A 26851-nucleotide genomic window follows, 5' to 3' on the forward strand; every position below is an offset into this window, starting at 1 on the left:
CCCTTTCCAGGTCTAGAGCTATGATCCTGTGGACTGTTATTTTTGTTGCTATTGAATGAGAGCCTAGGGCAAAACCAGTGAGCTGCTCTGGACAGAGCGCAGAAGAAGGACGAATTCCATTTAATCCAAAACCAAAGGCATTCATGTTTATTTAATCTAATTTGGAGCATTCTATGCCAGCTCCAACCTAATTTTTTGATCTCTGGAGCTGATGGAGAAGAGCCTACAACCTTTCTCCAATTATTCTTCTCTGCCCTCTTTAAGAAGGGAGATATCTTTCCATATATCCCTGGGACACAGTGGTAGGAGGTGGGGAAGTGGGGCGGTAGCACTGGGTCAGCCAGGGCTTCTTGGGGTACATGGTAAAAAGCTAGCAGGGCACATCTCAGAGCACAAAGATCAAAATACTCAGGATGCCACTTTCTCATTGGTCATCTCTAGGTGATGATAGGGGTGGGAATCCACTGTCCACTCCCAGCTGATACAAGGGCCCCTGATCCAGTCCCATGCCCAGGGCATAGGTCTCAGTGGCCTCCTCCTGGCCCCTGGTCTAAGAGAAGGGCTTAATGAAGCCATAGTCCATACACTTGATGAGGCAGTCCCTGGCAGCCTCCACCACCTGTTTCCTCTTCTCATCAGGCTCCTGCTTGCCCACGAAGGTCAGAATCTCCAGCAGCTCACTCTCTACCAGTTTTTTGGCCAGCTCCTGGTCAGCTGCCAGCAGGTTGTAGGCAATGACGATGCCCCGGTGCTGGACAGACAAGCGGTCATGAAGGCAGAGCCTCTGCAGAATCTCTAGCCACTGGGGCGTCTGGAAGGAGAGCATCCCACCCAGCAGTGGGGTTGGGGTAAGGTTAGAGGTCAGAGCAGGTAGAACTGCCCAGGTAAGGCACACTGTTTATTTACACTGGGAGAAATAAGGAGGCCTCACAGACCCCATCAAATATGAATAAATTCTAAGCTCTCGAAAAATGAGTTGTGACTATGACTACCAGCACCTGATGTGATCAATGCCCAATAAAGTTCATGAGTCAAATAAAAAAGTCATTCTGATGAACAGAGGTTGGGTCAGACTAACCCCAGTAACAGACCTCTCATGTTCTCCCCATTTCACAGATAGGGAAGCTGAGTCCCAGAGAGGTAAGGGCACTCATCAAAGCTCACACTGAGCCAGAAGGGCAGCAAAAGAATCTCCCCTCTGAGATTGTAGGCCATGTCCCTCTTTTCCCTACATGATCTCCTTACTTCTGTCAATCTATATACCCTTAGAGGTCTCAGCTCCAGTCACCTCCTAGTGTGTATATGAATATGTAGGGGTGCAGGTTGGGGGGGTGGGGAATGCAGGTTCCACCCTCCTAGGCATCTGCAGCAGCTACTACCTATGGTCTCTTCTCTTGTCACCTCCACTGGTGACTAATGATGACCAAATGGGACAACAACACAAATAGTAACCTTCTCTAGTCCCCAAGAGCTTCCCAAAAGTCAGGGCCAAGGCTGGGAAGAGAACCAGTGATCTGGATCCCTAGTCCAACCTTTTCTGTAGCAGCAGTATAATAAATAGAGAGTCCATGTAATACAGCAGGAATTGTGCTGGATTTGGAGTCATAAAACCTGGGTTCAAATTCTGCTCTATATGACCTTGGGCAAGTTCCTTAACCAATCTGGGACTCAGTTTCTTTATCTATAAAAATAAAAGACTAGGGCCAGGTCCTTTCCAGCTACAAATCTATGATTTTAGGAATCCAGTGGAGTTAAGAGGAGTCAGGGAGGAGCCTGCAGTCTGGTCATCCCCTTCCCACTTGCTGCCCATGGCAGGTCTTCTTACCACTTGGGTCATCTTGTGGCAGAGTCTCTTATGGGCAGCAGTCAGCATGGCCAAGGCTCCAGCTGCTGCATTCTGTACCTTCTCATCATCCTCCCCACACAGCAGCACCACCAGCTTCAGCCTGTCATTCCCATCAGCCAGGAACCGTTCCTGCACCTGTCAAAGGATGGGGGAGAGGGGCAGAAGTGAAGTGCCCACAGAGAACCATCTACTGGAATCATGGGACGGAATCATTTAGTGGCTAGTGATATGACTGTTGGACAACAGACCCCAAAGCAGTCCCCAGAGAGGTAAAGGTCCACATACTCCAAAACATTTATAGCCACTCTTGATTTCAATATATCCCTCCCATGTCCCTACCCAGTGATCCATCCCTTGTCGCAAAGAGTAAAAAAGAAAGGTAAAAATTAACCAACCCATCAACAGAGGCTGACAGCAGATGTAACCAATGTTCTTTATACATTCCTTACACAACATTCCCCAACCTCTGCAAAGAAGGGAAGGAGGCACAATTTCTCATCTCTTTGGGGAGGCCAAGCTTGGGCATCATCATTATCCAGCATCCAGTTTTGTTTTTAGATATTTCTATTTATACTGTTGCAGTCATTGTGTATAGTGTCAAGAAGACCCAAGTCCAAATCTAGGTTTAGATATTTACTAGCTCTCTACCTCTGAGCAAGTCACTTCAACCTCTAGTTGCATTGGTTTCCTCAACAGACTCTAAATCCAGTGCTCTTCCCTCTCTATGATACCTCTTCTAATGATCACATTTGATTGTAAATTTCTTGAGGGCAAAAAACTTACTAGTCGTGTTACCCTGAGCAAGTCACTTACCCCTCTGTTTGCTTCAGTTTCCTCATCTGTAAAAACAGGGATCATAATAGCACCTGCCTCCCAGGATCAAATGAGATAATTGTAAAGCTCTAAGCACAGTGCCCTACACGTAGTAAGTGCTAGAGAAATGGTAGCTCTTATCATTATTATTATCCTTATTATTTTGACTCCTTTTGTATCCCCAGCGCTTAGCATAGTGCCTGACACATAGTAGGTATTTAATAAATGTTTATTGATTGATAGATAGGTCCATCCAGCTTTAAATCTCTTATCCCAGTGTGTTATTTAATTCAGATTCTGATCCCTTGTTTCTTGAAAAAAAAATTTTTCATTGACATTGCCCCCAGCCAAAGTGATTACAAAGCCCTGGTACCTTAGGGGATGGCCATCATGAAGTCAGTCAGTCAATGGTCAGCAGTCAAAAAGCATTTACTAGTCAGTCAGTAAATATTTATTAAACACCTACTATGTGCTTAAGTACTGAGGATACAAAGGAAGACAAAAGACAATCCCTGCCCTTGAGGATTTCAGTCTAGTGAGGAGGACAACATATAAATAGCTATGTACAGACAAGCTACAGACCAGATAAATTGGAAATAATCTACAGAGGGAAGTCACTTACTATGGACCAGGTACCATGCTGAGTAGCTATCGTTAAAAAAGTCTGTAACCAACCTTTTCCAGCAATGAGCCTTTTTGAACTAAGCCAGGCTGACCCACATAATTCATCATCTCAAAGCCTTTCACCTGCCAACATTTTCTTTCTTCTGCCACAGCCTCCTAGAACCCCAGCTTAAGGCCTTTCATAAAGAATATATTTATTTTCATGGCTATCTATAGGCCATCATATGATTCTGTCCCAAGTCCCAAAAGTTTCTATGAACAAGGCTATGTCTTCCCTGATTTGACTAGGAATTCCCTGAAGGGGAGATGGTATTTCAACGGTATCTCCATATTCTTATCATCTGCCTTATCCTTTAAAATGTTGACCTCAGTCCCACCTCTGCACCCTGAGCCCCCATACCTCTTTGTGGACCACCATGTTGCACATACACTCAGTGGCTGCCTGCCGAAGCTGGTCATGGTTCTCAAACATGTAATTCTCAATGTCTGGCAGAGCCTTCTCCTTAATGATCTTCTGCCTAATTGATCAAGAGAGACACTTCTTAAGTCCATCCCCTCTCTCCCAGGAGGTCTCTACCTTAACTCCTCCCAGCCACCCAAAGAGTCTTCTGTACAAATCTTAGGAAAAGGAAATTCCCCAAACTCCTCTGGCATCCCAGGATCCACAGTCAGGATAATTTTTCTTAACTCTGAATTCTTCTGGCTGCTACAGTTTCTGTCCATTGCTTTCAAATCTATCCTCAGTGAGGGAGTGGTATCTTTAGTAGAGTCTGGGTGTGTGTGTTCATCCTTCATTGCCAAAGAAGACCGTGCCATCAGAGAAATGATGACATGACTTGCACTTGACTTTGTTTTGAGTGAGGGAGGGCTGTGCAGGTCACCAGCCTCACTTCTCCTCCAGAACCATCTGAATCCAGTGACCAGATATTCATCAGGATGATTGAAGATGAGCCGGGATGAGGCAATTGGGATTAAGTGACTTGCCCAAGGTCACACAGCTAGTGAGTGTCAAGTGTCTGAGGTGAAATTTGAACTCAGGTCCTCCTGACTCCTGCACTGGTACTCTATCCACTGTACCACCTAGCTGCCCAGAGTTTGGGTATAAGATTCAGAGCAATGGTTCCTGACCCAGAGGGGTTAAAAGGGTCTGACCCTTCCTGATTACAAACCTTGCTTCTCCTCCTCCTTTCTACTCTACTCACCGGAGTTTGTCACTCCTCCCTGACAGATTAGTCAGACCCAGGAGGGCTTCATAGTTCTGGAGTCCATCCCGTTGTGTGTCCAGGAGTCGTACTAAGGGACGAACTACTTCATACACCTGCAGGAGATGGAGAAAAGCAGAAGATGATGTAGACTCGCTATAAAAATTATGAAGAAGAGTTCATGGGGGGAAAGGGCCAGTTTACAGCAGTTAGTTTGTGATGTGGCAAACAAGTGGAAGGAAAAAAAGTAGCCAGATGGAAAATGGCCACAAATTATGGTATATGAGTGTAATGGAATGTTAGCAAATCCTAAGAAATTTCCAAAACGTGAGTGTAAAGTAAGGGAATGTACACACACACACACATACACACACACACACACACACACAGCTTCTAGCTCAGGTGACACATAGACTGTAGTAGTACATGATGAAGCTTTCATGTGTTTATGAGATGTAATATCCTGTGATCTCTTTATGAGATACAAACACCTCTCTGATTTAGTCAAGAACGAATATTTAAATTGGCTAAGCAAATGAGCCACTTCCCTAGAACTTTAAATAGCTAAACCCTAAAAGGATTTCAGCAGTTTGAGAGTAGGGAAGATTGACAGCTGGGTGCTGCCTGGGGAGGAAACCCCTACAGAGGGAGAAGGGGATTTCTTTCTCCTCTTATTACTTCCCCTCATCAGCCTTGAAGGGGAGCTACTGGCTCAGCAGAAAATATGCATCCATCAGGGAGCAGAGACATATACTCCAGATGGACATAATTACAAAGGGAGTCACTCAAAGGATGAATCAGTTTCAAGAAGAAAGACCCATTGAAAAGAAGAGTTGGAATGTGGAGACCAGACCCTGAGAACCCAGCTGAGCAATCTACCAAGGAAAGACACTGTGTCCCTTTGGAGCTGTGAGAGGACCCTACAAAGAGAGGGAGGACTTCCAACTCCTTCAGTGCTAAGAGTTGTGACTTGCCTGTGCTATGTGTGTATTCTACACCTGTGTCTCATTAGCATTATATTCCAAGTCTAAGTCCATTCTTTCTATGGATGCTGTGTCTTTTTGTGAGATAGTATGACCCAAATTTATAGGAGGAATGTTTTGTAATCCTTGCTATGCCATCTGAGTAAATGTCTTTGCTAAGAGTTCATTGTGTCTACTGACTGATTTTTAATGGGGAAAAATACTGGTGGGAGCCTGTGAGCTATAGTAATAGGATTTCTCTAGAATTTGAGGTACTAGTCATCTTCTGTAGTGAGATTGTAAGTTGAGGGAGTTGCCACAGGTAAAGAATTTGTAGAAACCTAAGAAGATGTATATGAACTAAGAAGACATATATAACAAAGTAAGCAAAACCAAGAGTATAATTTACACAATGACTAAATTAATGCAATGGAAAATGAAATTGAAAGAATTCAGATCAATGATGTGACAGGTTGTGACTTCAGAGGACTGACAGTGAAGCATGCTGCCTGTCTTTTGTCAGAAAGGTGGGGGACTACAGGTGCATAACAAGGCACCATGGCCAACATCTTCATTTGTTTTGCTTGACCTCTCTATTAGAGGGCATCCTCCTATTGGGTGCAGTATGAGTAACTGGGAAATGGCAGCAATGGGAAAAAATATTAAATTTTTTTCAAAAGAAGGAAGGAAGGAGCCTATTACATAAATAAGGAACTTTCATGAACCAACTTAGTTTTTTAAAATACATGTTCAAAATATTGCATTGTAAGACAGAGAGAAAATGGGGGCAGGGGGTGAGAAGGGAGACAGAGAGTCTGAGAGTTGAGAGTTAGTGGGAAAGAAGGAAAGAGAATTCCAGGATGAAAAGACTTCTGAGGTAGAATAGATTCCTCTGATTCCCTATCTTACCCCAACCCCTTCATAGATCATACCCACCCTTTCCCCAGGAAAAGCAATATCAGGGTTCGAGACAGCTGCAATCTTTGCCAAAGCATGGGCGGCCTTCACCTTGCCTACATCAGTGCCTTCGAGAGCCAGCGGTATCAGAGCCTAAGGGACAAAGTGAGAGTCAGAATTGTAGATATCCTCTTCCCCACTGAGGTGAAATGGAAAGAACATTGGATTTTGAATCTAGAAGACCTGGGTTCAAATCTTGACTTCACTACTTATCCCCATGTAACCTTAAACAAGTCAGTCACCCTTTCCAGTCCTCAGTGTCCCCATCTGTAAAATGAGAGGGTTGAACTTGATGGTCTCTGAGGTTCTTTCCAGTCCTATGTTCATGTCTTCTGTCTGTCTGTTTTCCAAAACTCAAGAAGATTCAGGCATCCCATGTATAACACTAGAATATACATGAAAAATAACTAATCCCAGTCTGGCTGACTTTAGGTATCCAAGCATACTTCCAAGGCCATCTTCCCTGATTTTATAATAATAGCTAACATTTATATGGTGCCTACTATGTACCAAGCACTTTATAATCATTATTTCATTTGATCCTCACAGCAACCCTGAGAGGTAGGTGCTTTCATTATCCCCATTTTGCAGATAAGGAAACTGAGGCAGGAACTAAACGATTTGCCCGAGGTCACACAGTTTGAACTCAGGTCTTCCTGACTCCAGGCTTAGTGCTTTAGTCACAGCACCACCTAAATACTCCTCGTGCTTAGTCATGGTAAATCTATAGATCAAGTTTATACTCCTAAAGTCTTAGATCTGTAATTTCATTGGTATTCAGAAATCCCAGTGGAGAAACACTTTCTACCAATACAGATCAGCACCTTAACTTACAGGCTTAAGATTTGCTTTGGGCCTGGAGAAGCTAAGTGACTTGGTCGAGGTCACACAACCAATGTGTTTCAGAGGTAGGAATTGAACCCAGGTCTTCTTGACTCTGAGAGCAACTCTTTGTCCATTGTACCACACTGCCTCTCTATGAGAGAAACAGATGATAATAACAACACATTCTATCTCACTTAAAAGTTTGAGAAGCATTTCCTTTGCAAAAACCCTGTGAGGGAGGTAGTGCAAGTACTATCCCCATTTTACAAATGGGGAAACTGAGGCTCAAAAAAATGAAACAACTCACCCGAGATTATAGTGCTAGCAAATGGTGGTTTCTCACTTATATGTATCACACTGTGCTTTCCATTAACCCAAAAAATAGGATATTTTGTGTTGCTGTTTCACTGTTCCCCTGTATTAGTGCAGATAATTGAAGAAGATGAAGATGGAGGTCCATCCTATGCATGTACACTGCACAGTAGGTGCTACTCAGGACATACCAAGTGACTATTCTACACACTCCCTATCAGAGCACCTGCTCAGTGCTCTCCCCCAGTTATAATCCCCACAAGTTCTCACCCCATCCCCCAACATTACCTTGCCACCACCTTGAGCCACAATGGTGCCGCGATCCCTTGCATTGTCACACAGCGCCAGGAATACCCTGTTAGGAATGGAGGTTAAAGGAGTGGTCCCTAAGCACTAATGTACCCCCTCACCCAGATTCCTCTTTAGTCCTTTGGGGCTTTAAGTTGAGAGAATCTGAATACTTGTATTCAAATATCAAAATTAAGATAAACCAAGGAAGGATAGTGAGGGACAACAGACAGTAGAACCAAAGAGAGGGTGGATCTAGTATTGATGCAACCAGACTCAGTCTCCAGAGAATTTAATACTGTATCACTAGTTTTGTTCCCTATTAGAAGATAAGCTCCTTGAAGGCAGGAACTGGGGGTTTTGGTTTTTGTTTTTTGTTTTTTTGCTTGTGTTTGTAACCCTAGCACTTAGCACAGTTCCATTGTTTTCATTGTTGTCTAGTTTAAAAGAGGGTGGCATATGGCTTGGAAGGAGGAGAGGGAAGAAAATAATTGCTCCCCCCACCCCTTTCCCTAATTCCTTCCTTTAAGAGAAGGGGTTAGAATCTATAGTGACCTCATTCCCCCATGGAGAGATTTCATCTTTCATCACCCTTATACTCTGAAATCCCTTAGCCTTTTTCCCCCTCCCCTCTCCCCAGTACCTGGCCAATAACTCTTTAGTCTGGTCGGTAAGGATGGCACTATCAGCTTTGACCATGCAAGCTAATGTGGAGATTACTCCAGCCTTCAGCAGCCGCTTGACCCTCATTTCCACAAAGTCCTTCTTGTCCTGGGAAGATGGAAGGTAGGAGAAGGTGCTTAGGAGATTCCTGGGTTCAAAAAACAGAGGATCCTGCCCCCAAGCTTCAAACCTCTTTCTTTCAGCCTTAGGAGTGTTGGAATGACCTTAGAAATGGACTGAATTTCCTCAGTAAAATGAGGGGAATAGTTTTGGTGATCTTTAAGGTCCTGTCCAGCTCTCGTGTCCTATTGTTCATCTGTGATTCAGACCCTTCCCATAGACCCCCTCAACGCTACCTCCTCTTCTCTCCCTTCCTCTGCCCCTAGTATAACTAGAAACCAGGCTCTGGGTCTTTCCTTAGGGGAGAGAAAACCCATTCATTTTAATTATCCATGCACCAAGACACAGATTCTCCAAAACACTGCCATCCTTCTTTATATTTGATTTGATCTTGGGATGCTTTGAAGCAGGTTTGCCTTCTTCATCTTCCTTCCAGTAGCTCAGGTGGAAAGGAGCTTGCATTTGCAGCTCATACCATGATTGTATTGTCCCAGAAAAGTCAACCCTACAGTTAAAAATCCCAGACCCAGAACAAATCCTATTAGCCCACATTTACATAGGGTTTCACAGTTTATAAGGAGCTTCCCTTTCCATATGGCATCCCTAAGAGGTAGGTAATACTTTCATATTTCAAATACCCCAAAGGGTCAATAATTGTTCCTTCCAACAATACAGATCACAACCCATCTGCTGGAGAGGCAAAGTGGTATGGCGGAAAAAGAGAGGGATTTGGGATATGAGTTCAAATCCTACCTCTGGTTGTAAGACCTAGAACAAGTCACTTAATCTCACTAAGCTTTGGTTTCCTCATTTGTAAAATGCAAAAGTTGAAGTGGATGAGAACCTGAAGCCCCTTCTGGCTCTAGATCTATGATTTGATGTCAATTTGACTTTCCTGGGTCTCAGTCTCCTCATCTATAAAATGAGAGGATTAGGCAAGACTGCTCCAGAAGTCTCTTCAGCTCTAAATCTATTTGCCATGAACCTCTTGGAGGGTCAATATCTTCATCTGAAAAATGGGGATAATGATAGGTATCAGGGTTACCAAGAGGAAACCAATTAAAGCACTGTGTGTGAAATATTATCACCCCCATTGTACAGAGAAGGAAACTGAGGCTCAGAGGGATACTAGTATGTGTCAGTTTATGCATCTGGTATGTGCCTGTTTCAGGTCCATGGTTCTGTTCCAAGATCCCCTGCTCACTATGATGGCCAAGATCCCCACACAAGGGAATAGCCAATTGAGGAATAATTGATCTCAAAACCATCTGACAAAACATGCACAGACCAATCACCCCCAGAGCAAAATGACAGAAGGCCTGGCAGGGGTATATGTGTCATTTATGAGGCATTCTTTCCTCCAGAAGCTACACAGGATCATAGATTTAGAGCTAGCAGGGACCTTAGAGGCAATCTCATTCTCATTTACTGATAAGGGACTTGCCCAGAATCTTACAGACTGTATGTACTAGGGGAGGGTCTTGAATCCAGATCTTTTCTGATTTGAAAGCAGGCTTGCCATTTAATACACCAGGCTGGCTCTCAAAAGGTATAAAAACCAAGATGATGAGAGGATGGTCTTGCCTGCCCCGAGTCCCCACCTTGGGATGCTCCTCAGGCACATGCTGCTTGGAGAACTTGGCCAGCTGCACCAGTTCAGGGATGACCTCCTTCACATCGTAACTGTTGGTGCAATTTACCAGGGTGGTAGCCACGGAGTACAGAATGGTCTTGTCACTGGTCTGGGGAGGAAATCAAGTAAGGTCAGAACTGGGACCAGTTAGTTGTAGGACCAACTTGAGAGCATGGTAAAACTCAGGATACTGCCCAAGACATGCTGTGGTTCAGTCTTGTCCAATTCTCTGTGACCCTATTTGGGGTTTTCTTGGCAAAGATACTGTAGCACTTTGCCATTTCCTTCTCCAGCTCATTCTACAGATGGGGAATTGAGGAAAACAGGATTAAGTAACTTGCCCAGGGTCACTTGAAAGTGTCTGAGGTAAAATTTGAACTCAAGTCTTCCTGACTTTAGGACTGGCATCTACTGTATCCCCTAGCTGTGGACATAGCTGATGTCTTTTAAAATATGGTTGAAGATGGGATGCTGAGTAATTATAACACTCATGGTATTATATAGTGGGGAACTCTGGGTGTGGAGCATTGCATAAATTGTCTTTTTATTTCCTTTTTCATATTCTTTGTTGGATGGGAAGGGAAGGAGGGTATACTTGATCATGAAAGAAAATAAAAATAAAATATTAATTTTGAAAAATTAGCATCATGGAAGTCTTAGGAACCCTACCCTTGAGAATATTTGTTCAAAGTTTCCAGTAGCTGGTACAATTGGGCTGGGGACTAGGGTTGAGAGTAGGGAAAAAGAACTAAATCCTGACCGAATCTAAATTAGTCCCCTCTCCGCCACATTCTCTCTCAATCTCCTTTGCTCACAGTCTTTCCCAATTCCCTTTGCCTCCTGCCTGTCTCCCTCCATCAAGTTTATAATAATAGTAGGTAACATTTGTATGTTGATTTAAGGTTTATATAGTACTTTTCATATACTACTTCATTTGATTCTCAAGATAATCTTATAAGGTGGAGGTCTTTATTATCCCCATTTCATAGATAAGAAGACTGAAGCAGACTTGCCCAGAGTCACTCAGAAAGTGTCTGAGGCAAGATTTGAACACAGGTCTTCAAGACTCCGAGTCAGGCACTCTGTCCCCTACATCAAACTTGATCTCTCATCAAGTTAAACTGTTTACTGCCCTCTCTCCTTATCCTTTTAGTGAGAGAGATAAGGAATTATGCTTGACCTAAGGTAGGCATGAGGGGGAGGATAGGTGAAGGAGGAAGGAGCTGGTATTTGATAGAGAAGAGAGGTTCGAAATGGTCCCTTTTAGACCAGTGAGTCACCTTCTCTGTTCCCCTGACACAACTGAATGCTCTCTTTGATACTTGAATATTATCTCCAGGTGGAACACTGACTGCTGTAGATTGAGGACCCCAGAGTCTTGGGCAACAATATTCTGGACTTTCCTGATCATTGTACATTATGTTACTTCTGCCTTCTCTTTAGTTTGATCCCACTCTCTTAATGAGAGCCAGGGCAGGGGCAAAGACTCTATCCATCTTACAGATGACATCCCTGAGGCTCAGAGATGGGAAATCACCCAGCCAAGACCACAAAGCAAGTCAGGAGCAGAGCTGGGATGAGAATCCCACTAGCTTAACTCACAAATCTGAGAAGCCCATTTTCTGGAGTTCCTTTGGTCCTAGAATTGGAGCAGGGAGGGATTGAATGGAACTCATGTCCTTGAGGTCAAGGGTCTGTGATGTCAGGGCCACACATGCCTTAGCTAGCTCGAACATGGCCTGTAAGGCAGGAATGTCCTGGACGAAGTCATCTTTCACATCTGCATCCAGAGTCAGATAGGCCAGGCCCTCCACAGCCCAGCGCCTGGTCCTTGCATCTATGTTTGCATTACACAGCCACCTGGGAACAGGAAGGGGGCAAGTTAGTCCAGGAGAAGGCCTAAGTGGGAACAGGTTGTAGGACCAAGGGGCAATCAGAAACATCCTGGAAAGGGTACAGGCTTCGATTCCAAGGACACAGATGAATATCCTTTCCAAGTTTCTGTTAAGTAAATTTCCTTTTTGTTAAATTTAAAACAAATTTAAAAAACACTCATTTTATCACACCTCTCCTCTGTTCAAAAAATCTACAGTGGCTCCCTATTGCTCACAGCATCAGGTCCATACAACTTTACCTTACTGAGCTCCTACCAAGAAGCAAAGGGAGAAGTAAGATCAACAGAGAAAAGCTCACCCCAAGAATGGACCCAGGACCCCCCAACAAACCCTCTTACTTCCGACACTGTTTGGCGAGCTTCTCTGTGGACCCTTCAGCAAACTGTCTGAGGCCATAGTCAGTGCCTCCCGCAGAGCCAAGTTTACAGAGACCCTAGAGGGAAGACGGGACAGCATGGAGGAGCTGGCCTTTGATGAAGCTCAATGGTTTTGGGTAGAGGAAGGATGGTTAATGATGATTGAATCACAGATTTAGAATGGAGAGAGAGCTTTCCTGGACATATCATTTAAGCTCTGTGTGCTTCAGTTTCCTCAACTATGAATGAGGTCCATAACAGCAACATACCCCCCCCAGGAGGTTGTGAAAATCAAAGGAGATAATATTTGTAAAGTTCTTACCATGTGCCTGACACATAAAAGGCACTTGATAAATGCTTGTTTTGATTCACCTCCAGGAGGGAGCCAAAGGAGAATGTGGGGTAGGGGGTGGAAGAGAAGCCTTTGTCTCACCACCAGAGTGCGGATCTTAATCTTCTCATTTTTGGTCGTCTTGTAGATGTCTTTGAGCAGGGTCACACCATTGGTAATGATGAAGGTTGCTCGGCTGAGCTTGGTGGATGCATGAATCAGGGCTTCCACTGCCACCAGCTGGTCCTGCTCCCGATCAGAACCACACAGGGCCACCATCATCTCCATCACTCCCTTCATTCCTAGTAACTGGTTCCCCAAGTCAAAGGGGCCCTGGAGGACCCCTGACACCGTCTGGATAGCATGTATATTCTTGTCCATGTTCTGGGGATCAAACTTGCCCCTTAAAAACAAAAAAGGGGGTTCTCAATTGAACTTCTCTGGGGACGCTTAGGGTAACATTCATTCTGAACCTGAGTGGCCATCAACCCTTCGTTCAGGGGCTCTTTCTTTTCAGAAAAATCTATCAACTTATGAATCCCTTCTCAGAATCAGATTTAAATGCATAAAATAAAATGCAGGGGATTACAGGGGTTTATAATGATATTGATGTACAGGGATCAAAATTTTTTTAAAAAATTCTCAGATTAAAAAACTTTGCCTTAGATCAACGCCCCAAACCAGAATAACCTGGGAACTTGGGTCAGATTGACACAGAAAGACATTCACCAGAATTTAGAGAGAGTGCTCAGCATAATGAAAGCACCAATGGAATGGGAGCCCAAAAGCCTGAGTTCTACTTCAAACCCTTTTCTCTGGGCCTCTGTTTCCTCTTCTGTAAAATGAGAGGGTTGAGCTAGTTGATTTCGGAGGTCTTATCCAGTTGTGACACCATGGGCTTCTTTGATCATATGACAATCCAAACACTTTTATGAACTTAATTCAGACTGTAGCAAGGACTTATGATGAAAAATATTATTTACTCCCCAAGAGAGAAATGATGAATTCTGAGTGCAGATGGAAACATTTTTTTCACTTTTAAAATTTTTCTAAGGTTTTTTTTCCAATATGGCTAATATGGAAATATGTATTGCATGACTCCACATGTATAATGGATACCACATTGCTTGCCTTCTCAATGAGTGGGGAAGGAGCTGGAAGGAGATAAAGAATTTGTAACTCAAAATTTTTAAAAAGAATGTAAAAAAAATAAACTTTTTTAACTGGCAAAAAATTAGTGGACAGGAATTGGTTGGAAATGACTAAACAAATTATGGTATGTAAATATGCTCAATCAATAAATATTTATTAATCACCTAAAAAGTGAATATAATGTAAAAAAGAGACTCATAAAAATACTTTAAAATATTCATTAAGGAGAGCAGTGTTAATAAAAATATTTTAAAATTTGCAGTCAATAAAAATAAGTGTAGTATTAATAAAATATTTAAACATTCATTCAAGAAAAGTGTAGTATTAATAAAAATATTTTAAAATGTTCATTGAATGAAAGGAGTGTAGTACTGATAAAAAGAATTTTTAATGTTCCTTCAATTTAAAAGAGCAGCATTAAATGTTCACTCAATAAAAAAGAATGTAGTATTAATGAAAATATTTTGAAATGTTTATTCAATTTAAAAAGTGTAGTATTAATAAAAATATTTCTAAATGTTCAATGAAAAGAATTTAGTATTAACAAAAATATTTTTAAATATTCATTCAATTAAAAAAGAGTATTAATAAAATATTTTAAAATGTTCATTCAATAAAGAGTATAATATTAATAAAAATATTTTTAAATGTCCAATGATGGAGAAAAGAGTGTAGTAAAGGAAGTCCAGGGTGATAAACCACATGATGATGCTAACAAAGCTCCAGTTTCCGTGACCAGCCTGGGTAATGAACAGGCAGCCTTGGTGCTGGAGAAGAGTAAAGAGCAATCCGCCTCCCTCTCTACTTTGTAGAGGTGACAAATTGGATAAGGAAGTGAGACCTAGCTAGGGAGAATGACCTGTCCAGGAAACACAGCTCTAGGGAATGGTGTGATCTCATGGGAACTGGCTGATGTCGGGGTGAGCTTTGCAGAAGTGGTTTTTTCTTCTCTCTCTTTTAATCTTTATTGCTGGAGAGAGAAGGGGAGATGGAGACGCTGAAAAATGAAGATGATTTTTTTTTTTTTTTGCAGAATGTTGCATTTATTGCTAGATTTTTTCAAAGTACTGATGTTTTGCTGACCTCCCCCCCCAAACACACATCCCACACCCCACTTCCTCTTCTTTTTCTCTTTTAAAAAATGTATCTAGGAGGAAGGAAAGAGAAGGATACAGGGGGAAATCTAAGGGATATAAAAACAAAAGCCATCAAGAGAAATTTACTTTAAAAAAAAATAAATGTAGCAGAAAAACAAAAAATGTGTTTTAAAAAAAAGTCCACCACTTAATAGCTGTGTATCTCTGAGCAAATCACATCACCTCAACCTCCTTAACCATAAAATGTCAATGTGACTCCAACCCCCTCCCTCTCCTCCCATTCTATTCCACTTCATTAGGGCCCTTTCCATCCAGCACCCTAGACTTGGATATTTCTCCACTAATGGCTGGAGTTCCTGTTGTTATCCCCAGGCATAGGCATTGCCACCCCAACCCACTCTTGGGAGAGCCAGCTCACGTGATGTACTCCTCACAGATCTTTCGAAAGTGGTCCCTCTCAGGATCACAGCGGAGATCATCATAGAGCTTATTGAGAAGGATGGAGGCTAGCATGCGGGTGTTGTCCGTCAGTGGCAGGCAGGTGGGCTGCTCTGGTACCTGCCCCACCACCTTCAGGATCTTTCTCAGTCCTGGGGGAGACAGCAATGAAATGAGGAAATGAGCTCCCCTAACCCTTCCTGGGGTCCCATACCCACGGAAGTCAGCCTCTCTCCTTCAAGGGCTCATCATTGAACATCTAAATCCCCGGAACATGTGCCTCCCACTTCCCCATCCCTTGTTGCAATGGATCAAAAGAATGTTCCTTCAATGTCATTTCCAGTCTATCCTTCATGATGCCTGGTACTTAGGAAGCACTTAACAGCTGCTCCTTGCTTGACTGACTAACCTGCTCAAGAGTCTCCAGTGGCTCCCTATTGCCTACTACATCAAATCCAGAGCCCTTTCTACCCTGCAGACCTCAAGCGATTGTCATCTGGGTTCCTCTGATGCCTCTGAAAGACCCCAGGGCCATTCCATTTGTTCTCCCATAGCTCTACCAGGCCATCCTGTATTGGAGTTCTCCTCCAGTGAGAATGTGAAGTCCTTGAAGGCTGAGGTCATCTTGCTTTTTTCTGTTTGTGTCCCTACCATTTAACACAGCTCTTGATACATAGTAAATACTTAAAAAAACTTTTTCATTTATTCATTCACAATTCATTTATATGTACATTCACTCATACATTCATTAGTTCATATGTTCATGCATTTATTCCTTCATACATTTATTTATATATTCACTAATTCAAATATTCAGTTGTAATTCATTCAATATGTATATTCATTCATTAATTCATATATTCACTCATGCATACATACATTCAATAATTCACATATAGTATTCACGCATTTATTTCTTCATACATATATTCACATATATATTTATTAATCCAGATGTTCATGGATATATTCATTCAAACATTTATTCACATATTCTTTTTCACAAATTCATGCATTTATTCATTCGTAATTCATGTACTATATTCATTCATTAATTCATATATTCATTCATACATATGTTCATTAATTCATATACAGTGTTCACTCATGCATTTGTTCTTACGTATATATTCACTAATCTATGTATTTGTGCACAAATTCATTCATATTTCTATTTACATGTTCATTTTTTCAATTGAAATTCATTCAATATGTGTATTCATTCATTAATTCATATATTCATTCATATATACATACATTCATTAATTCACTTAGAGTATTCACTCATATATTGGTTCATACATATATTCATACCGATCTTCATTTATTCACATATTCATTCATTCATTGGTAGAAGGAACAAATCCCTGAAGTATTAAAATAAGCTTGCACCCTTTACATATCACAAAAATCCACCTCTACAGTGATTAGTAGAGAGGAGTAGATAGAGTGGGCCCCCAAGTGAATGAATGACGACAGTGACTTATGACCAAACCCTGGAGTGCCTTCCACCACCACCACCTCCTAGGTCCAGGTACTCACCATTCTCTATCACATAAATGGACCGGGAATTGTCATGAATGGCCAGGTCCTTCCTCGGGATGTTTTTGTTGAGTAGATTCAGGGCCTGGTCCCTGCCCTGACCAGATACTTTCTTATTGACCAGCATGTCCAGCAGATAGTTAGTAATGAGCTTCAGGTCCTTCTTGGTGTCTAGGGAATGAGAGGAAGGCAGTGATGTGGCTGGGGCTGAGAGCCTCTGTTAACTGAGGGAGTCTTGAAGGGAGAGGAGTTGTGTCTCTCCAGGTAACTAGGAGGAACCATAGAGTGATGAGCCTGGGGTCAAAAGACCAGGGTTCAATTCCAGCCTCAGACACCTACTAGCTGTGGGACCTTAGGTAAGTCACTTAACCTCTGTTTGCCTCAGTTTCCTCATCCATCTTTAAAATAGGGATAATAATAGCACCTATCTCCCAGGGTTGTTATGAACCTCAAATGAGAGAATATTTGTAAGAAGTGCTATATAAAGGTTAGCTGTAGCTATATGTAATTATAGCTGTGTGAGCCTAGGCAAGTTATTAACCTCTAATTGACTCAGTTTCTTCATTTGTAAAGTGGAGATAATAACAGCACCTACATCTCAGATTGGTTATGAGGATAAAATATGGTGATATTGGTAAAGCCCTTTGCAAACCTGAAAGTGTTATATTAATGCTAGCTATTTTCATTATTGGCATTATTTTGGTTATATTAACCAGGCTCCCTCCAGTCCCTAAGCTTGATCAAAAGGCCTTTTCCTCCTTTCACCTTATTTGGCTTCAGTCCTGTGAAGGAATTGTTATACCCGTTCTGTAGTAATTGGGTTGCCTCAAAGAGGAGAATTAGAATTAGGTCAAAACCACAAGTATCCTATACAAATAGGAATTCCTAGATCTACAGCTGGAAGGAACGTCAAAAGCCATCCCCGGGGTTTTCATGGGTCTCAAAAGCCATCTTACCAAGAACCAGAGCCTCTTCCTTCCCACGATGCTCTCGCTTGTCCTCCCCAGACAGGGCATCTATGATAGTCTGAAGGAGGCTGCAGACCGCCCGGGAGATCTCTTCCTCCTCCACCGCCATCCAGCCACAGATTCGATCCATTTGAATTGTGTGCAAGATCGCCATTGCCTAGAAGCCCCTCAGGAGATACAGCCCCCAGGTTCCCCATCAGCTTGGCCCATTTCTTTGACTCAGACCCTCCCTATACCCTGAGGAAAAGGAAAGATGGAAGAGGAACCCACCCCTACTCTGTCTTGTGACACTTAGGTGATCCCCGTAGTATCCCCTTACCCTACCTGATCTTTCCTGCTGCTCTATATCCTGACATTGCTTTATATTTATTTTTTAATCTGCTCATATAAATAATAATGGCTAACACTTATAGCACTTCAAAGTTTATAAAACACTTTATGTTATCTTGTTTGATCCTCACAACAACCGTGGAGGTGGGTTTTATTTCACAGATGAGGAAACTGAGACTGAGGGAGGTGAAATGATTTACCCAGGGTCACTCAGCTAAGTATCTGAGGTAGGATTTGAACTCAGGTCTTGGATTTAAAAGTAGCCCTTGCGTCACTACACCACCTGGTTGCCCTCTCATAAAATGCAAGTTCCTTGAAAGTATGGACTGTTTCATTTTTGTTACTGTTTCCTTGCTGAATGATTGACTGACTTGTATAATTCATCACAACGCATGCCCTCTCCTTGTTGTCATTGTTCAGTCATGTCTGACTCTTTGGGACCCTGTTCACCATAGCACATCAATACCATTCATGAAGTTTTCTTGGCAAAGATATTGGAGTGGTTTACCATTTCCTTCTCCGGTAGATGAAAGCAGAAAGAGGTTAAGTGACTTGCCCAGGGTCACACAGCACACAACATTTGAACTGAAGTCTTCCTAACTTCTGGTCCCGTGTTCTATCCACTGAGCTACCTGGCTGCCTCTCCTAGCTAACCCAGTTTGGACGGGTTTTCTTTAGGGAAGAATTCACAGGTCAAGATCCCTATAGGGCCCCCACTCACCCTCCCCTGATGCCTATCACACATGCCAGACAGCGTCCGGATAGCAGCCAATGCCAGCTCTGGCTTCTTGGTGTCCAATAATTTCATGAGGAGGGCTACTCCATTGCTCTGGAAAATTTTCTCAGCTCCAGCATCTTCTCGGCCCAGGACGATGAGGTTATTGGCTGCCTTTAAGGGGAGTAGGAGAGATAAGAAGGGATGGTGGGTGTGGCCATGGCCATGGACCAAGTACAGTAGGAACTAATCCTGAAGAGGAGTGCTTTTAAAGTGTGTGGTGAGAAACCTAGCCTTCAGTAAGTCAACTGGAAGCATGTTTTATTAGAATTTGTTAACATTAATAATTTGTTGTCTTTCAGTCATTTCAGTTGTGTCCAACTCTTCATGACTCCATATTGGGATTTTCTTGGCAAAGATACTAGACTGGTTTGCCATTCCCTTCTTCAGCACTTTTGACAGATGAGGAAACAGAGGCAAACAGGGTGAAGTGACTTACTCAGAGTCACACAGCTAGTAAGAGTCTGAGATAGGATTTGAACTCAGGTCTTCCTAACTCCAGGCCTAGCACTATATCCACAGTGCCACCTAGCTGCTCCTATGTTCTGTTGTTGCTCGTGATAATCTCTCTGGTTATCTTACATAACTGATTTCATACGCTCTCTAGACCTCAGTTTCCTCCTTTGTAAAATGAGTAGGTTGGACTGGATGATTCCTAAGGTCACTTCCAGCTCTAGAACCTAAGAAACCACCTAGTCCCACCCATTCATTTTACAGACTAAGAAACTGAGGTCCACTAAACTAACACAAGCCACCCTATAAGGTCATACAGATCATGAATAGCAAAACCAAGATTTGAACCCAGGTTCTGACTCCAAATCTGGTATTTCTTGCACCATAACAGACTGGACTGGACTTGGGGAGGTGGGAAGAAAGCAGGAGAGATGGGATTCTACAGAATTTACACTTATACAATAATAATGTTTTAGACTAAGCACTTGATCTTCTCCAATGTCCTTTCATAGACATGATCTTATTTGGTCCTCCTGAATTTTTAAATTATAAATTTTATTTACATGCTTTATACATTAAATATTCATTCCCTACCAATCAAGCAATACAATCTTCAAAACTGTTTTAGGTTTGCAGGCAGAAGGCCTGGATTTGAATCCTCTCTCTGTCACGTGATCCCTGTGTAACACTGGGCAAATTACTTTCACCTCAGCCTCAGTTTCCTCATTTGTAAAATGAAGGGCTAGGCCAGATGGCCTCCCACTTCCAGATCTCTGCTCCCATAACCAACACTTCACTTGGAAGGTTTGCAAAACACTTCGTAGACAAGGTTCATTTGAGCCTCACAACAATTGCGGGAGATAGGTGCTTTTACTATTCCCGTTTCTCAGATGAAACAGCCCCAGAGAGGGTAAGTGATCACACTAATTCATGTTGGAGGCACCATCCAAACCCAAGTGTCTTCTGATTCCACACCACATAATTTTTCCTGTCTTAAAAAATGTGTTTTACCCTTCTCAAAAATTCCTCTTCTAACTCCCATGGCCCCCTGTGATGTCGGTAGGGCAGCCAGGTGCCACAATGGATAGAGTGCTGTGCCTGAAGTCAGAGAAACTCATCTTCCTTAGTTCAAATCTTGCTTCAGACACTTACTAGCTGTGTGACCCGGGGCAGGTCACTTAACCCTGTTTGCCTCAGCTTCCTCATCTGTCAAATGAGCTGAAGAAGGAAATGGCAAACAATTTCAGTATCTCTGCCAAGAAAACCCCAAATGGGATCACAAAGAGTCAACAAAAAGGGGAAGCAGGATTATGCCCGTTTGCCAAATAAAGTCTTTTGGGTTTAGGTCAGAAGAACAGTGCTCTCCAGACTGCACAATCTCTAATTGGATAGACATTGGAGAGAGGGCCCTCTGGCTAGGGTCAGGGTAGGGGACAGTGAGTAGGAAGAGAAGATGGGGAGCCATGAGAGGGAGGCTTACCTTCTCACGCTTCTCAGTGTCACTATTCTCATCCAATAAGATCTCAAACATCTTCTGTACCCTAGAATCTGTGGAAAACTGGACATGGAGCTGAGGAAGGAGAAAGGGAGGAGAGTGGAAGGGTTACAATGAGAAAGGAAAAATCTTCTCCTTCATATTAAGAGAATAAGGTCAGACACCCAGAGCTAGAAGGGACCCTAGAGGGCACCTATTCTCACCCCCCCCCTTTTATAAATGAGGACACTGAGTCCCAGAGAAGTTAACTGATTGACCTTGGTCACACAACCTCAGTGGCGGGATTAGAACCCAGTATCTCCAACTCTAGACCCTTTCTTTGCTGAGCTCAGACAACCCCCAGGGCTCCCAGTTCCTTTTTCAATTAAATTCAAACTTCAAACACAGATTCTAACAGCATCACTGCCCTGTCTCACCTCCTCCTCATCCTACCAGCAACTCAGTCAACCAGTAGCATTGGTTAAATGCTTACTATGTGCCAAAAGGGAGGCTAGGTGGCGTAGTGACTAGGGAGCTGGATCTGGAGTTGAGAAGGACCTGAATTCAAATCTAGCCTCAGACACTTACCGACTGTGTGAGCCTAAACAAGTCACTGACCTCTGTCTGCCTTAGTTTCCTCAAATGTAAAATAGGATGTGCTATTATATCTTCCTCCCAGGGTTGTTGCAAGGAGAAAATGAGATAATATTTGTAAAGCACCTTACCAATCTTCTGGAGACTTGTCTTCCACTCCCCCTCTCCCTTCCCCAAGCTGCCAATGCCTTCCCATTCAAATTACCTTCATCTACTCAATGTATATCTCATATATAACAAGTTATTTGCATGTTCTCCCCCATCAAAATACCAGCCCCTTGTGGGCAGAGATAGGTTCTTTTCTTTGTTTCTACAATACTTAAGCACAGTTCCTAGTATACAGTAATTATTTAATAACTGCTTATGGACTAGCTAATTTTCTTTGTATCCCTGGTGCCCATCATAGCACCTCGCGTATAGGACAGCAACTAGAGTTCTCATCTCATTGGCATAAGACACTCTTGAATGAAGAGATTCCTTCTACCAAGGTAGGGTGGCATCTTCTCTGTAATACATAGTCTTAATTATCTAGGATACTGACAGATTAAGTTCCTTCCCCAGACCAACACACTTAGTGTATATTAGGGGTAGGACTTGAAGCTGGGTCTTTCTAGCTTCTAGGAGGTCTCTATCCATTCCACACTACCTCCTGCCTGGCACATAGTAAGTTCTCAATAAATACTTGAATGCTGAATTAAATTGAACTTAACATTAGGACCACCATCTACCCCATCTGTTATCCATTCAATGTTCCTGAGATCAATCTCTTTTCAGGGACCTCTAAGCAGTGAAGGAATCTTTCTTTTCTATGCCTCCTAATCCTTTGGCAGAGAACCAAGTATCCTGAGGCCCAGGTCAGGGGTCTTTCCACAACACCATACTCAGGCAAGTCTAAGCAATATCCATGCTTGAAGACGACCCTGCTCTATAACACAGGACTGGTAATGCTATAGGACTTTGGATAATAAAGTACTTTCCTTACAATAGTTCACTGAGATAGAAAGGCAGAGATCTTTATATTCATCTTATAGAAGGGGAAATGAGATCAACACAGTAGGATGGCAGGGAAGGAGGGAGATATCTCACTTTCTCATGGATACTGGAATTGAGGCGCCTCAGAGTCTCCTGGAAGTTCTGGTTTTTGGGTTCAAGTGTAGCACAGCGTTGCACATCCTTGAAGGCCTGGTCCAGCTTACCCAGCTGCTCCAAAGCCTGGCATCTGCGGAACAGGGCCTTGATGTCTGAAGCATTAATGTCAATGGCTGGTAGGAGAGATAAATGGAAAATGACCTCAGGAGCAGACTCTCAATTTTCTACACCAGGCCCCACCTTCCTAACTCTAATAACGCTGATACTTATTTATCTCTTTGACTTTGGATTACCTGTGTCCACAGTCTACATCTGTTCATGCAGGCAACTGAGTCTCCTTTGTACATATGCGCCTGATTTCACAGAGCTCGGTATTGAAAATACGAGCTTACAAAACCGATACATCAAGGTGTAATTACCAACATTGCAAAAAGATTCAGGAGCTGACCACTGAATGATTATAATAACCAAGAAACTTGGCCCTGAAAAAGAATTGAGAAAATGTACCTCCCTCCTTTCTTTGCAGTGGCAAATGAGAGAAAAAAGCATTTACTAAGCACTTACTCTGTGCAAATTACCATGTTAAGCACTGGTAATATAAATGGAAAAGTAAGACAGACCTTACTCTTTAAAATCTCACATTCTAGTGGAGGAGACAACCCAGGGTGGGGGGCTATGGATGTGGAATATGGTACAGACTTTCAGACTTGGCTGATGTATTGGTTGCTTTTGCTGAACTGCTTCCAGCCGGGAAAGAGGGGGAGGAGAGATATATTCAGGATGAAGATAAAGTCAAACAAAAAACAATTTAAAAAACTTTTAAAAATATTCACAGAGCAAGGTTTCTTTAATAAAGAATTCCCAAGAAGTTCTTTTCCATGTAAGTTCTCAGGAGTATACATATAATACAAATTGAGATGTACACTCATGTCTTCCCTGTAACACCTAGTATATGCAATCAACAAAGCAACAAGAATTTATTAAACGCCTACTTTGTGCTAGGCACCGTGCTGGTGATGGGAATCCAAAGATCAAGGGGAGACAGTCTTTGCCCCAAAAAGTTTATATTCTATTAAAAGGATATAACATGTCTACAGAAAAATAAAAACCAAAGAGAAACAAAATAAATAAAAATTGAATGGCAGTGGGGTTAAACAGGGAAATCAGATAAAGTCTTTTGAAGAGATTAGCTCTTGAGTTAATAAGTGGAGACTATTCCAGGCATGGGCAAAGCCTTGGAAGTGGGAAATGGAACATCATATAAGGGGGACGGCCAGTAGGACAGTTTGGCTAAAACTGTATAGAGTGTGTGAAGCAGAGTAATGTATAATCAGCCTGAAGTGAGAGACCAAAGACAGATTTTTAAAGGTCTTTAAATGCCAAACAGAGGAAGAATTTGGAAGTATTACCAAAGCCATGTGGGGAATGCAGAGTGTGTCCTATCAGTAGTAGTGACTAGTTCCTATTAATCTAGGCTAAGAGGCACCTTGGGAAAAAGAATGAGGGCCCAGAGCTGGGTTCAAGGGGAGGAGGCCACTCACCTTTGGATGCGTCTGATGCTGCTTGAGCGTAACTCTCCTGGAAATCAGAAAGATGGGAAGGCTCATCAGTAAGAATGTGATAGAAAAACTAAGGGGTTGGATTTGATGGCCTCTCTGATCTTCCTGGTCTAAAATTCTAAATTCTAGCTACCTGAGAAGGGGAGAAGGAAGGCTACAAGTGAGAGGAGATGGGAAGGGATTAAACCCTTAGAAATCATTTCTGGAAAACTTTCTCACCATCCAGCTCAAGGAAAAGTTAGAATTAACCTGTGTGATTCCTCTTGGCCTCATTGGCAAAGGTTAAAGAGCACAGAACTCTGACCTTTGGTTTAAATACAGCCTTGTACCCCTTAATCAGGTCTTCTCCCTAAAAAATAAAATCCAACACTGCTCCCCTTGCAAAGTGGAAAATGACAGGTTCCTTCCTCTATCTAAGAGTGAAAGTTGGCCAACCTAGAAGCCCCCAGAATGGAGACACACAAGGAGGGAGACTCTCCTTACAGCCCCAAAGTCTCCCCGTCCCACACTTCTGGCCTATTCCCTCCTTCCAGCTGGCCCCCTGACCATTTTCAGACCACAGGCTGCTCTGTTTCGGTACAGAGTAGCCAACAGGGCCTTGTCCTTGGTCAGCTTCAGGGCCTGGCTGTAGCTTCTGGAGGCCTCTTCATAATTCTGGTTTTGAAAATATTTATTCCCCTCCTCCTTCAGCCTCACAGCATCTTCTATCTGCAAGAGAAGGAAGAAACAAAGGATAAGGATAATGAGCATTTATACAGCTCTTTCAGGTTTGAAAGCACTTTACAAACATTAACTGATTGGATCCTCACAACTGTGAGGATTATCATCCCTACTTTATAAATGAGGAAACTGAGGCAGAGAAAAAAAGAAGTGACTTCCCCAGAGTCACACAGCTAGTGAGTGTCTGGGGCAGGATTCCAACAGGTTGTTGGGATTCCAAGTCTGACTCCCTATCCACTGTCTGAGGAGGGAAAAATCAGCCCCACATTCTCCAAATCAGTGATATGTTAACTTTTGTGTTTATGAGGCTGAACCCATTTCCTAACACCAGGGAAGAGATCTCTCCCTGGGTACACTGGAGAGGGTGCTGCAGGTAGAGTCTGAAGACATGGGTTCAAGTCCCAATTGTGTTATTCACTCCCTATATGATTCTAACTCTTGGTTCTCTCATCAGACAAATGAAGGGTATTGCATTGGAGGGCCCCTAAGGTCCCCTCCATCTCTGAATCTATGATCCTAACTAGCCAAGGGTAAAACAACACTTTCTTACAAAGCAAAGCCCTTCAATTTAAGGTATGAGGAAAGCTTCTGGGTTCAGCACCCTCCCCCCATCACATAACCCTTTTCCTTCACCCCACCCCAAGACCTGGGCAGGTACAAATACTAATTTCTTTCTTAAGACTTAATAAAACTTCACAATCCCCTCTCCTCCCTCCTTCAGTGTAAGCCCACCTCCCCAACCCCCAGCACACACCACTAACTTTGTCTGAAGTAGACATGATTAGGGATGCTTCCTCCAGGAAACCTCTGTCCTCTGTCCCCAGCAGCCCAGTCTGTGTGCGACCCTGAAGCCAGCCTGCCTCGATCTACTCTTCCCAGCCCCCCACCCAGGAGACTTTATCTCTTCAACCAGTGGCTCCCAACCATATTTGGTCTGTGGGTCAGGTGTCCCTGGGGCCTGTCACTGACACTTAAGGGCCCTCCCTCCCCCCTCTCCAAATAGGGAATCCAAAAAAAACCACTGCATTCCCCCTCCCTGTTCTCCCAGTTTAGGGGCTAGTTCAGATGGCAGAAGGATGAGGAGAGGAGTGTACCCCAATGAGAATGCCACAGAAGTGAGAATAACTCCCATTTAGCCCATTCTAAATCCACAGTCTTAGGACGTCCTCTCCCTTCTCCTCCTTCTCCTCCTCCTCTGTAACCCCCCCTCCCCACACACATACACAGATGCTCGTGGCTGCTATTTTCAGAGATAAGTGACAGCTGAGGTAGATTTTAGACAGACATGGGACAAGAATGGCAGCTGCCCAGAGCAAGAACCAACTGGCAACTTCTAGAAGTGCTTTGGGAAGGCGGGGAATGAGAGAGGAAGGAAAAGTCCTTCAGCCCCTCCTCCTCCCCATCTTCCTTCCCCAAAATGTTCCATCCCTTCAGGACAGAGTGCAGATACGGAATGCTTTATTTTAAAGATTTTAGTCCATATCTATAGCCCCTAACCTTTTCATATGTAAATCTTTCCTCAGTCATATCTTAATTCTATGACCCCCAGAAAGTCATTCCATTCCTCTCAACCTCAACTTTTGTTGTATTGCTTCAGTCATGTCTGACTCTGAGTGACCCTGTTTGGGACTTTCTTGGCAAAAATACTGGAGTGGTTTGCCCTTTTCTTTTCCAGCTCATTTGACAGATGAAGAAACTGAGGCAAACAGGGTTAAGTGACTTGCCCAGGTGTGTGACACATCTAGTCAGTGTCTGAGGCCAGATTTGAACTCAAGAAGATGAATCTTCCTGACTCCAGGCCCAGCACTCTCTCTACTGTACCACCTAGCTCAG

At 43.0% G+C, this 26851-nt stretch overlaps 1 protein-coding gene across 1 annotated transcript; it reads right to left on the reverse strand.

Moving 5' to 3' along the window:
• Positions 1-119: 119 nt before the first annotated feature.
• On the reverse strand, positions 120-25879 carry UNC45B (unc-45 myosin chaperone B). Its single transcript, XM_072644923.1, has 20 exons — positions 25780-25879; positions 24845-25006; positions 24281-24317; positions 22737-22912; positions 21063-21152; positions 19076-19243; positions 18013-18181; positions 17057-17227; positions 15495-15666; positions 12930-13230; positions 12479-12573; positions 11964-12105; positions 10214-10354; positions 8473-8600; positions 7830-7896; positions 6384-6497; positions 4486-4601; positions 3684-3801; positions 1826-1981; positions 120-811 (listed from the first exon to the last, which is right to left on the reverse strand). Exons 1-20 carry the CDS (start codon positions 25795-25797, stop codon positions 551-553), a joined length of 2802 nt encoding a protein of 933 aa, XP_072501024.1. The 5' UTR covers positions 25798-25879; the 3' UTR covers positions 120-550.
• Between the last annotated feature and the right edge of the window lie 972 nt (positions 25880-26851).

This window comes from Notamacropus eugenii, chromosome 2, assembly GCF_028372415.1.
Source record: "Notamacropus eugenii isolate mMacEug1 chromosome 2, mMacEug1.pri_v2, whole genome shotgun sequence".
NCBI lineage: Eukaryota > Metazoa > Chordata > Mammalia > Diprotodontia > Macropodidae > Notamacropus > Notamacropus eugenii.